Source organism: Leopardus geoffroyi, chromosome D3, assembly GCF_018350155.1.
Source record: "Leopardus geoffroyi isolate Oge1 chromosome D3, O.geoffroyi_Oge1_pat1.0, whole genome shotgun sequence".
Lineage (NCBI taxonomy): Eukaryota > Metazoa > Chordata > Mammalia > Carnivora > Felidae > Leopardus > Leopardus geoffroyi.
The window spans coordinates 11,245,684-11,259,112 of NC_059339.1; the positions used below are offsets into that span (position 1 = coordinate 11,245,684).

At 57.2% G+C, this 13,429-nt stretch overlaps 1 protein-coding gene across 2 annotated transcripts in view; it reads right to left on the reverse strand.

Annotated features, from left to right (window-relative positions):
• Nucleotides 1–632: 632 nt before the first annotated feature.
• Nucleotides 633–13,429, reverse strand: part of RBM19 (RNA binding motif protein 19) — a 154,796-nt gene continuing 141,999 nt past the window's right edge. Inside the window, exon 25 of one of the 2 annotated variants that reach the window (XM_045459499.1) lies at nucleotides 633–776. In XM_045459499.1, coding sequence (XP_045315455.1) covers nucleotides 708–776 — 69 coding nt within the window. In that variant the 3' untranslated portion in view covers nucleotides 633–707. Of the gene's footprint in view, nucleotides 777–10,215; nucleotides 10,617–13,429 lie in introns of those variants that run through there. The other variant, XM_045459500.1, reaches the window with a different exon arrangement.

The window sequence follows — 13,429 nt, forward strand, 5'->3', positions numbered from 1 at the left end:
AAGTGAGACCCTGAGGCATCACCCGCGGTTGATGTGGGTGACCCACGGTTAGTCTCCCTGTACTTTTCTGTTTCTACTCTTATTACAATTGAGCGACTGCCATATGTGAGACACATCATGCGTAACGCCCACTTCGTCCGCACGATTACGGATTAGGTCATGTTATCCCCCCCTGCCGTTTACAGACGGGGAAACTGAGGCCCAGGCAGGGTGGCGATGTGCCCAAGCTGTGGTCAGGATGGTGCTGGGACTTGATCCCACCCCCTCGGCTCCCTCGGCCCCCTCGGCCGGTAGCTTTCATCGGCCTTTGGCGGACCCCAGGGTTGTCGCCTCCCACACCTTGTGTTTTCGTGGTCCGGGGTCTCCAGAATGTTCCCGTCTGGGATCTGCTGTGTGGGGGAGGGGTGCAGGCGGTAAGCGAGGAGGGAGCGATTACCCCTGTTTGCTCAATGGGGAAACTGAGGCCCGAGGGGGAGAGTGGGCCCGCCCGGCTAGGACAGCAGGTCAGGTCGGCAGACTCCCCCCTTCGCCCAGTCCCTTGATTGGAGCCCACAGCCCCCGTCCCTCCCTCCCGCCCTCCCCAGGTCGGTCCCCCCCAGGGAGAGCCGGGGAGGACACTGATGGATCTGGGCCAGCCTTCATTTTCATTCCTTCTCCACTTCTGCTGCAGACCGATGACAAGTGAGGACGTCTGTGACCCGGAGAAATTATCTTCCCTTCTCTTTCACGGCATAATTTTCTGCCCTCTCGTCTGGACAAGCCTGGGTGATTTTTAGCTACAAAAAAAGGGGGAAAATTATCATTCAGAAAAAAAAAATAGAAGGAGTCTCCTAGCTATCCGACAGACAGGCTGTCTCCCGGGTGAAAATGAAAATCTCCTGTCCTGTGAGCCCCGGGGACTTCGAGGGGGGTTCGTCCTCGCGGGATGACGGCGGGCATCCCAGAAGGCAAGGCTTGTGGCCCCAGAAGTGTCCAGCTGTCCTCGGCGGATGGGGTACCGGTGGTTTTTCTGGGTGCACCTCAATGCCCACCCACACGTGGGTGCCCACCTTGAGGACTTCGGGGCGAAACAGCTTGGTTGTGGGTCACCCGTGAGTGCCCCCGCGTCATCTGACAGGCCAGCCTCACGGTGCCCAGGACCCGGGCAACTGTCCACCCAGCTTGCGGCTTTCTGGAAGTTTCTCTCCCTGCCCCACCACCCAACGCGCACACACACACGGCCACATGCCCCACGCGTCAGCAAGGAAAGTATTTTTGACTTTCCAAAAAAATCTCTGTTTAATTTTTCTGATTTGAAGCTTCAAACGTTACAAGCAAAGGCTGAGCAAGGGAAGGCCCATCTGTTTCCTCAACCTTGTGAGTAACCATCGCTAATGATTTGGTGTCCATTTTTTTTCCAGACTTCTCCGTGCAAACACCAGGATTATAAAAACACAGATGTGCGTGCACACACACACACACACACACACACACGCCAGTTGTAAAGCCACTAGCACTGGACTTGAAGGGTGTAGTTGCCAGCATATGCTGGGCTAATTTGGCTCTGCTATGTGACCTTGCCTCTCTGGGTCTCAGTTTCACCATCTGTAAAATGGACACAGTAACAGCATCAAGGGCTCCTGGGAGAACAAACTGGGATAGTGTGTGTTAATCACGTATAGCGTCTGGCGTGGCAGATAATATCCCCCCAGGTAATAGCTGCCGTTACTATTATTAGCTCTGGATGTGGCTTTGCACTGAATGGACCGGAGGAGGCTGTGTTTTTGTTCTGGAAGCAACCGTGGGGCTTTGCGGCAAAGCAACTCTCCTGTACCCTCTCCCCCAACCTGTGGCTGCAACTTGGAGGTCAGAGGTGAGCCTCGCGGGGTTGGCGTGGCCCCTGAAATGACGCACGTGCCCACCCCTTTTGCGACCACTGAAAACACTCTTCCTTCCTGGCAGAGAACTTTCATTTTTATCAGATACACAGGGTGGTCCTGGGGACTGGGATCTGAACGCTCTCAGGCAGCGTTCTGAGGAGGCTGGGAGTCACAGGGACCCTTTGCAGGGCCCTCCTTTTCTACCTGGCCCTTTGTGGGACCAGAATGTCCTCACACACCTCAACCCCAACAACGGACTGAATCAGATTGCGGAAGCGGGTGTGAGAACAGAGAGTCAGGCACCCCAGGTCTGCAGAAAGGAGAAGCCGTGCTGCCCCCGTCCCCACGTTCAGTGTAGTGCTTGGAAAATATTATGAGCTTTCCACGAAATATGTTACGTTAATATGTAATTGAGTTTATTGGTAGTATTGCTAAGTGAACTAAGTATCTTTACATGCCTCAGTTTTAACTGCTGCAGAGTACCTATTAATGGATGACACCCACATAAATGACATCTCTTTGAGGTCCTTACTGTTTTAAGAGTGGAAAGGAATTGGGGCGCCCGGGTGGCTCCGTCAGTTGAGCGTCCGACTTCGGCTCAGGTCATGATCTCGCAGTTCGTGGGTCCCAGCCCCGCGTCGGGCTCTGTGCTGACAGTTCAGAGCCTGGAGCCCGCTTCGGACTCTGTGTCTCCCTCTCTCTCTGCCCCTCCCCTGCTGGCGTTCTCTCTCACTCTCTCTCTCAAAAATAAATAAAAAACATTAAAAAAAATTTTTTTTTAAAAAGATTGGAAAGGGGTCTTTAGACTCAAAAATTTGAGAACTGCTGCTCTACCAACTTAACTGGTTGAGAGAGAAGGGGCCAAGAAGATTCTGACTCTAACCCAGGGAATGGTGGCGGTTTTGGCGAAGGAGCATCCTGGGGCGTGTGGCGGGCAAAACAGGCCAGGGTCAGGCAAAAGGGGCAGATCAAGGATCAGGCCAGGGTGCCCGGGGGCTCAGTCATTAATCTGACTTCAGCTCAGGTCATTATCTCACAATTCAAGAGTTCAAGTCCCGCATCGGGTGAGCTTGAGCCCTGCTTCAGGTGACCCCTGCTTCTCTCTCCCTCCCTCCCTCTCTCTCTCTGCCCCTCATGGGATTCTCTATCTCTGTCTCTAAAAAAAAAAAAAAAAAAAAAAGGATCAGGCCAACTGGACCCTAGCCAGGGACAGCCATCCCTAGAGGTCATACAATCAGCGATAGACATGTAATAATAAGGAGAAAACAGTGTTTTCTAGAACTCTTGTTGGGGGAGACTCAAACAGCTCTGTAACACTGTAAGGCTCTTGGAGTAGGGAGGGTGATCCCCAAGGAGTTTTTTCACATAACAAAGATGTTTGCTAAACTGCCTTCGTACGACCATGTGTCTAGTAACTAATGGCAAAGCCACTGCTTTGCTGAGGACGATATGCAAGTTCAGAGCCGGAGCGGAATTGCAGTGATTCCTGTAGGAGAGGCCGAGCTCTTTCTTCCACCAGGGGGCACTCATTCTTACCGTCTCCCCAGGAAGCTCTCTGCTGCTCCTTAAAACAATGCTGAGCAAATATCTTTAGTGGCTCTCAGCCTGAAGGGGCACCAAATCATTAGCTCTGCTGGGCAGAAAGAACATTTGGGTTGATTACAAGGAGGGCAGAAATGGAGAAACAGGTGGATCCAGGAAAGAGGCAGTTGAGGATTCCGGGGGAGGAAAGGGCTCCCGTGCCTGTCAGGGTGGGCTTACGACATTACAAGACTCAGGGTCCAAAGTGCAGACACTGGCTCTCCCATCAGGAAGAGACGCTTGCCAAGAAGCATCCTCAGGGGCGACGGGTTAGGTGTGAACCCCAAGCAGGACCTCGAAGGCAGCTGGGGATAGGAAGGAAAGTTCCTTGGCCAACCAGCATGGATTGTGTAATATAGGAAATCTTTTTCTTAACAGAACACGTTCGGAGGGCTGCGGGTTGACACGTGAGACTCCACTGTGTTTGCGGGCTGGAGGCTGATAGCGAGAGGGTCCATCGGCCTTGGAAAGAGGCCAAACAGCTCTGTTCCCCTATGTTCCCGACACTTCCTGAGAAAGGGGCGTGCTTTCTGTGCACCTGAGGAAACGCTGAATGCTCTTGGGAAACAACGAGGTGCTGAAGCACAGCTGTGCTGTGCGGCTGGGGCGTTCCCTCCACCTGCAAGTCCCAGGGTCTCGGGCGGGGGGGGGGGGGTGAGCCATGAGAGGGACAAGCCATGCCAGCCTCCAGGCGGGAGGGGTGGTGGTCTGGGGATGAATAGGATCTGGGTGTGTGTGGGGGGTGGGGGTGGGGACTGTCTACTCTCACACCCTGCTTCCAGAATGTTCTAGAACATTCTGGAACATGGGGTGGGCTGTGGGCTCAGTCACCGAATCTCCCTCCAGCGGGGGCGGGGGGCAGGCAGGAAATGGTAATTAAGGAGGGCTTAACAAAGGAACAGAGGTGTGGGCGAGGCGAAGAGGCACCACGAAGAGGGGTGAAGTGCCTCGGGACTGGCGACAGTAGGGAGTCATTACAAGTCGGCTGCCGGAGGTAGGGCGCCCAGAGAGCTCGTGCCTTCTCAGTGGGGTCCACATCACCCCCAAAGGGGCAAAAAATGGGTGCCCGGGAGATGAAACGAACTTACCTTTTGATGTCTGAAGCATAAACATGCATACCTAAACAGACACCCAGTAGGTCTGCGGTGTTGCGATTTAAGCGGTGGGGGAGTCATTAGGAAGGAGTCGAAGGGGTCTCCGTAGGGGGATGGTAATGAGTAGAGAACAAAGCAGCATTGCTGTCGCTGATGGTGCCCACTGCCAGACACTGGGGCCTCTGATGGGGGGTCGGGAGGACCAGTCAACCCCGGGTGACCCGCCAGCCGGGGGTCTGGCAAATGAATGGCCCAACCTCTTTCCCCTCCGGCCTCCCATCTTCTGCCGGGGCCTCCCCCGGGGCCAAACACAACTTGATCCTTGAAAGGGAGTCCCTTGACGCCTTCCACCTGGGCCAGCCTCCTGGGCACGGAGCGGGGTGAACGGTGGAGACCAGATCCGGGGCCAGATGCAAACGGATGATGTCCGGCACCTGATCCTGAGTAGCCCTTACGAGCGGCGCGGCTTTGGGGGAAGGTCTATCTGACACCAGTTTCGGCCTGACTTCCCAGCTCTCTGTTGGAAACGATATCGCTCTCTCTCCCTCTCCAGGCGAGAAATTGGGTCAGAAGCTGGGGGGTTCAAAAGTATGGCCATCGTGGTACCTGGGGCGGGGGGGGGGGGGGGGGCGGGGCTTAAGGTTTAATAGGGAGTTAGACTTGCAGACAGGGCAGTTCCTCTGCAGAGATGTACAAAGGTCATGGGAGGTGAAGAATCCAGAAGACGAGTCCAGTTGGACCGGACCCCGAAGAGACAGGCAGAGCTCTTCATGCTCCCGAGGCTGGTCTGCCTCTGTGCCCCTGTTCGTGCCGTTCCACCCTGGAATGCTTGTCCGTGCCCTCTCGTGTGACCTGTCCAACTGGACGTGTCCGTCTTATCCACAAAGCCTTATCTCCTCTGACACAAGGTCTATGCCAACCTCTTTCCTGAGATGTCTTGGAGCAGAGACAATCCCAACTTTTGATGATTTCTGGGATCTCGTCTTCTCTAATAGACAGTGAACACCTGGGGGTGGGGGGTAGGGTCACCCTTGAGACAGAAGTCCCAGAGCCCAGGGTTGCTACCCATCAAAATGACCGGGGGGCACCTGCAATGCCTGTCACACACACACACACACACACACACACCCCAAAAACAAAATGGACACCATAAAAAGCAAAAAAAACCCCAACACCAAAAAAAAAAAAAAAAACACCCAACAACCAGAAACTTAGCCGGGAGTTCTGAGACGCCCCCACTGTCCCGGATGAGCCATGACAGAATCTCTTGGGGGTGGGGTCAAGGTGTATGTCTTTCAAAAACTCCCCAGGGGACTCTAACGTGCATCCAGGTAAAACAGGATAAATCACATAACAGACTTGACTATTGGATTACATACGCACATGGGTATCTGTGGCCTTTTTATTTGTTTTTGGGGCTACAGCTTAGGCAAAAGGCACATCTCACTGCATTTCTACCCGTGTAAACCCCTGCGTGACCGCCACCCAGATCAAGGCGCGGGGACGTCTGCAGCCCGTCGGCGGGCTCCCCTCAAGGGCAGTGGAGTCGCGCGGCAATTTTGTGCCTGGCGTCTTCCACCCACTGGGCACCGTCGGTGAGATTCGTCCACGCCACGGTCCGGTCACCCGTCCTGCTGCTGAGAAGACATCGGCGTCCCCATGGACGCCACACCTGGAACTTTCCGGGCGTAGACCGGCCGGCCCGCGGGGCAGCAGGCACGCCGTGGGTCTTCGACAAATGTTTGCCGACTGCCTGCCATTGTGCCGCAGAGCTTAGGCAGAGAGCCGTGTGACGGTTTCTCTTGGCCCCGCTGGCCCTCGACCTCAGGTCAGGGAGTGGATTAAGGGGTCGGGACTGGGACTGGCCTGCTGCTGGGTACTGGGAACCAGGGCTCACACACTCATCGCCTCTCGTGCAACGCCACTGAGGCCTCCCTCGATGCCAGGGTATCTGGAGTCAGGGTCGTTGTACGATTTCCATTTCAATGCACCTCTCTGCTTAAGAATGGGCCTCTTGTGGGGCGCCTGGGTGGCGCAGTCGGTTAAGCGTCCGACTTCAGCCAGGTCACAATCTCGCGGTCCGGGAGTTCGAGCCCCGCGTCGGGCTCTGGGCTGATGGTTCAGAGCCTGGAGCCTGTTTCCGATTCTGTGTCTCCCTCTCTCTCTGCCCCTCCCCCGTTCATGCTCTGTCTCTCTCTGTCCCAAAAATGAATAAATGTTGAAAAAAAAAAAAAAAGAAAGAAAGAATGGGCCTCTTGAGAGAACAAAAAAACGCGGAATACATGTCCTTTTTTTTTTTGTCTTCTTCTGCATCAAGAATTTGCACATTCTCGTCATTTTTCTCTCCTATTGCACAGAACGTTTGTCACGACGTGCCTCCCAACTCTGGAGACCCAGGGGGATAGCACGTGGGCCCTGTCAGGGCTTGTGCCGGAACATTCGCGCCTCTCTCTCCCTCCTGTTTGTTTTCCACCACCCCTGGCTCCTTCCCCACCTCCATTCAACGATCCCGTGAATTGAACCCCAGAAAGCAGTCTTTTCCACACGGCGACGTCTGCCCACCCAACTTGCTCTTGGGTGAACTGAGGGTTGCATGGAGAACAAGGATCCGTGTCTAGCTGGACTCGCTTCCCTTTAGCCCTTCCCAGCAAGGAGGGGACTTGAAGCGGGAGTTCTCGGTTTCGTCCAGTGAACATTCCGCACTCAAGTAAACAGCAGGTTCATCGTGTCGTCAAAGATGGTTCTTCCACACAGGGCGCTCCATTTCAGAATCTCAAGGCGGTGGCTTTCGAAACCAGACACACCCACTCACTTCTCTCCGGCCCCGGGTCCTTATCCTGTGTACCAGCCTGGGCATTCTTTTGGCAAATAACACAAAAACCAACTAATTGTATCTTAAAGACGGACGGGGACTATTCTTCCAACGTACCGAAGAATCTGGAGGTTGCTGGTGCGGATTTTCAACAGCCTGCCTGTCTCTGCAATTCTCACGGCCTTTCCCTCAAGGTGGCAAAATAGCCGCGGCAGCTCCGGGCATCACGTCTAAATCAAAGGGAGTAAGAAGTGGGGAGGAGCGAAGGAGGGCCTGCGGTTTCCCTACCCCTTTTATCAGGAGAACAAAACCTTTTGCTGGAAAGCTACCAGATTTCTGCTTGGGTCTGATTGGCTAGAACTGTGTCTCCCACGCCTCTAGCTGCCACAGTGCCGGGCAGGCAACACGGACGGAGGGGCTGGGAACCACCGGTTTTCCCGCGGCGTCTGCCACATCCTGTTTTCACCCCGTCTCCCACGCTTCACCGTTGCACCCTTTACCTTTCTTGTCTAAATGAACAGCAAGCCCTCTACAGTGGCCTCTGCGTGGCCGGGCACCTGTCCACTCCGTCCCTCCGTCATCCAGCTTTCAGTCCTTAGCCACATGGTCCGTCTGCCTCCGGACCTTTGAACTTGCTGGTCTCCGCCCAAGATGCTGCAGTCCGCCTCCGGCGTCGCCTTCCTTTCTGGCCTCGACCCTTGGCTTAAAAGTCACTTCCCCGGGGCAAGGCCTCCCGGGCCACCACCGCCAGCCGAGCCGGCCCTTTGCCCACTAGCTCTCACCGCTGCTTGAAATTGTATTATCCCTTCGTTCCGGGTTTAGCGTCTGTGCTCCCACGAGGCTTCCGCAGGTAACGTCCCCGTGCGAAGCACGGTGCCAGGGTCTCAGCAAGTATTTGTTGAATGAGTAAGTGGAAGGAAAGGAACGTTGGAAGTCTGCCGGCAGGTACCAATCGGCAGGCGGGGGCTACGGCTCAAATACGGGACCTGAAATGGCCCGAACGGCACCGTCGTTAGGAACAGCATGTGCGTGTGTGGGCGCTCACACATCCACACGCCGCACAGTGAAACGGGACAAGGAGAGAAGAGCAGAGGAATCCTGAGGCATGATAAGGGCACTTTCATGGCTTCTCACCGGCCTTCGGGCTTCCTTCCCGGACCATGAGGCTGGACGGGCAGCACCAGGGGTCAGAGGACGGAACGAGTCATTTGCAGTGACTCGTTTTTAGGCCCAGATGCATTTCTTTCCACTGTGGGCCCAATGTCGCAGGCTCATGATGACGGGGCCACGGCACGGGGGGACCGGGCTGCATTTCACACGCAGGGCACCTGCACACCTCTCTTGGGGGAGCACCTAGCCCCCGCCCGCGGGTCGCAGGGGGCGCGTGGGTACTTGGCACGAAGGCCACTGCGGTTGCCTGTTCAACGCCCCCTCCTAAGTGTCATCCCTGTGCAAAGGTCGTTTTTGTTGAACGCTGACCCTCCCAGGGCAGGGCCCGGCCCCTCGCCTTCACCACCCCGGTGCCGAGCACCCAGTGGGCGCTTATTAAATGCTTGCTGCTCTCATGTCTGAACCACACTCTCCTCCCGTCTTCCAGAAGACGCCGTACCTCCCGTGTGAAGTTTATTCAATTCATTCTGGTCTTATTAACCCCACACCCGACCGGAAGCTCTTTTCAGCACAAGGGCGGTGGCCTTGCCTCTCAGGGCGCAGCCCCGGGCCCGGCCCATCACGGAGCTCTGCAAACACCTGCTCCCCCGAGGCGAGGCCCTCTGGAAGCCTCTGGAAGAGGGGGGCCACCGCGGGCGCGGCTTTCCCAACGCTCGTGTGATGGCCCTGCCACTGGGAACTCAGAGCAAAGTGAGCTGCTGTGTTTTGTAAAAGGAGGTCGGGAAGACGTTTAAGGACACCTCCCTCTTCCCTTGCCTTCTGCTTCCGGAATACTCTGGACCTCAGAACATCGGTGACTCGTGCGAGGAGACGTTAAGACAACCAAGTGGGTGGACGGACAGAGAAATGGGAATCGGTGTCCAAATACTTCCAGAACCCTCTGGGTGGAGCCTCAGACCATTCTTCACCCTCTTCCCTCCTGGACAATCTCGAGCAGCCATGACATCCCCTCCCCCTGCAAGGGGCCCAGTCCTTTCTCCGACTGCCGGGGTCTATCCATCCAGCCGAGGTTGCTTCTTCGAGACCTCCCCCCACCCAAATTCGGCTCTGGCCCCAACTTTCGAAGGCGTCCGGGGAGGGTGAGCTCACGCACTGGGCATCCACAGCCGGGACATCTCGGGAGGGGCAAAGCCCACTCTGCGTGCGTGGGTGGCCCCAGGTGGAGGATGTGGGGGTGGGGGGGGGGGAGGGGAGATACCAGGCAACAAACACCAGGGACCTCAGTAGCCTCTCCTCTGTCAGGGGAGGGAGGGCCGCCGTCTGGGCCTCGGGCGGAACCCGCAGAGGAGGTCCAGGCCTCTCCTCTCCAGCGATGCCGTTATCAGAACCCGGAGAGGGGATCTGAATAAAGACGAGCCAGAGAGACAGCGATCCGGCCCCCACCGCAGTTTCCAGGCGACACACAGGCTGTCGTGGCCGTTGTCATACAAACCCTTTCCCCGGAAGACGGCGGGTCCCACGGGGAGAAGGGGTGAGGCGGAATATTTTATCAGCCATGTACATATGTAACCAGAAATGGGGCTGAAAAGCAAAACCTCGTTTCCCTGAATAGGGGGAAGGGAGGAGGGGTGGAGAGGGGCTGGCGGAGGTGGCTGGAAGGGACTTATCTCTACGAGGTCAACGGCGAGAACACGGCTGTGACCATGGTTCTCGCCCTCCGAGTTGTCAACGAGGAAAATGTCCACGCGGAGGGCTGTTCTGGGGACGAAGTTCAAAAGGCATCTTGTTTTCGCATTTAGAAATAGGAATCCGATATACATATAAAAGGTGAAGGGAGAAAAGGAGTACGAAGTATTTGAGAACCGTGCAGGAACGAGCCAGATTTCTCGCTCACGGGCCACCTTCCAGTCGTGGTTCGAAGACGGGTCCTAAGTCCCAGCTTTCTGTGTATTGCATTTCCGGGATCAGCCTGCAGCATGGGGCCGGGGGGTGGGGGGGTGGGGGTGGGGGAGGCTGTGTCCGTGTGGCGCTGGGACAGAGAGAGTCCAGCTTCCCCCTCCGGTCTATCCAGGTATGCCGAGTGGAAGGCGCGGTCTGTCCTCTGCTCCGAAAAAGGCAGCTGTCTCTTCCTTGCCCTCGTGAGCTCCATCACCCGAGGATCTAAAGAATGAGGTTAAAAATAATAATAACAATAATCGTGGGGCGAGACACCTGCCTTGCCCAGGACCGGGCGTGACAGCGACCAACCTCGCCAACACCCACCGGCCCTCTTGCCCGGGGAAAGCACCCGCCCGCAAGGTGTGGTGAAGGAGGCTCTGTCGCGCCAGGCGGGGAGGTCTGGGCGGGGGGTGGGGAGAAGGAAGACCCCCATGTTGTCCGGAGACCGGCCCGTGCGCGCCTCTCCGAGGAACAGAACGTGGACGGCACACCCTCTGGCCGCAGCGCACCCGAAAGTTTGTGAGGTCAGCAAAGTTAACGCGGAGACGGATGGAGACAGGGAGAGAAGGAGAGAAGAGGGAAGCGAGGGGGAGAGAGGGGTGAGAAATGCAAGAACCCATCTGGGCAATGCATCACATTGAAATTGCCCCGCATTAAAAATTCACCAGCCAGTGAATTTTCAAGGGATTTGTAGTAATTAGATGACAAAATGCTGGCAAATCTCAGGCTTGCCAAAGATGTTACTCAGGGGTCAAAGACTCGACACTTTCGGCTGGGTAATTTGTAAGTGTCAATCACTCCCAGCCATCAGAGAGCAGGCAGGATCTAACGGCTGCATTCTAACTAAGGCGAGACGAGCCTTCAGCCGGCCGTCCGCCAGCAAACCCCCAGACCCCGCGGCCGCCACCCCGCCTGGGGCCCCGGAGCCACGCCGGCCAACCCCACTCTCCAAGTTCTCATTTGATTTTATTCCCCTTTATCCTCCTCGGACGGACGTCCCTCCTTCGAGGCGGAGAAAATGTCCTGTGGCCAGAGCCTCTGGAGGTCAAGAGCTCTGCACGGGGGCATTGGTGGTGGTGGTTGGGGGGCGGGGGGGCACACCCAGCCCCGGGGCCTCAGTTTTCTCCTCTGTGAAAGGGGGCTGAACCAGGAAGCTCTGCCGACCTGACAGGGTCAGTAGCTCAGGGTCGACGCGCCCTTGCCCCCGGAGCTGTTCTGGGCTCAGGGGACTCAGCAGGGACCAATAACACGCCTGCCCTCGTGGAAATTTCTAGCTGGGGGCAGCAGGAGGAACAGACAACAAAGGAACAGCAACTATGTCAGAGAGGGGCAAATGCGCGGAAAAAAATGAAACAGAGTTGGGGGGTAAAGTATTTTGTACCCAGGGGGAGGGTCACATTAGATGAGGTCACATCTGAGGAGAAACCAGGAGATAACAATAGAGGACCCGTAAGGATGAGCCCTGAGCCGGAGGGGATTCTCACGGAGGCTGAAGACGGTCGGACAACGGTGGGCAGGGGTCCGGTGGGGCTCGGCCTTGGCCCTTGAGGCCTTGGATGCTTTGAGGCCCCACGAGACGGGACTCCTGGCGGCCCGGCCTGGAAGGCCGCACCTCAGATCTGACCCGAGTCCTAACAGGGGAGAAAAAGCCATGGGAGGGCCTGCGGGGCTGGGCCTACAGCCGCTAGACGGCCTCATTCCACCTGCCCGCGCTGAATTAGAGCGAGGAGCCAGGCGGGCCAGTGGCTGCTTGGAGCCCAGGCCAGATAGGCTTCCGAGAGAACGGGCACGAGGGGGTCTTCTCTCTCGCTGCCTCGGCCCGTCGGGGTGGCTTCTGCAGAAAGCGTTGGCTTTGCACTCAGACCCCGGGCCTCGAAGCCTCACTCTGCTGTTTCTGGACCGCACAACCGTGGACAAGCCGCCACACCTCTCTGAGCCTTAGTTTCTGCACACGAGCCCTCGCTCACACGGTCAGGGAGGGCCTTTGGTAAGAAGCATCCGGCTCCGGGCAAGTTCTCCATAGAAGCATTTCTAACGCACGCAGCGCCTATCAGTGAAAGATGATCGGACTCCGGGGGGCCGTGTCCGAGGATCCTACACAGCAAAAGCGGCCGACCCCCTTTAGGGAGACGAACCGAAGGCCAAGCTCTGCTTCCAAAGACGAGGAGCCAGAATAGGTTGTCTCCGTGCAGTCTGCTGCCCGGTTTGCCAACGTCCAGATGCAAACCGGGCGGGATCTAAATGCTGGGCCTATTTATGTATTTGGTAAAGACTCCCGCCGGGTTCGGGGCTCGCGTTTCTCACTCACTTTCTCCCTCGGGCTCTTTCTGGGTATTCGGTGGGTGGGGGGGGGGGAAGGGCACGGTGTTGGGTCCCCTCAGCCGCCTCCCTCCCCGGGCCTGGGTCTCCAGCCGGCCAGCCTTCGCTGCAGGTGAAACCGCTCAAGGGGAAAATGAGAAACTCCGCGGCGTTTCGGGGGAGGCGGATGGCCGCGCTGGCCAACCCTCACTGCCGCGCCCCCCCCCCCCATCTCAGAGGCATGGCGGGGCCCTTAAGGCGCGAACAAAGGTCATCAGTTGGTGGCAAGGCGACTCATCCATTCCCCACGGGGGCGTGTGATTCTCCTGGAGGATCAACGAGAGCAGGAGCCATACCCACCATCACCGTGGCTGTTGTTTACTGAGCACTTACTACGTGCGAGGTGCTGGGCGCGAGCCGGTGTGCTGGGGATGACGGCCTGGAGGACGTGTCCTGGCCGCTGCCGGGTGCACAGATGCAGCGCTGGCGACTGCCACACTGCCCTCCCAGGGCTGAGGCCGAGCTCCCGACGACCACAGAGCCGCGTGTCCACGGCTGTCCCGTCCGTCCACACACAGGACCACAGGGACACGCACCCGCGTCCCCTCAGACGCCAGGGCAAAGCACCTAACCTCTCGCTCCCAGGATGCACGGGCACGTCAGTGTTCTGTCTGCCACTGCTGGCCCGTCCGCTCCCCGCCTCGCCCGTGGGCTCTGCAGGGCAGGGGCTGGGTCTG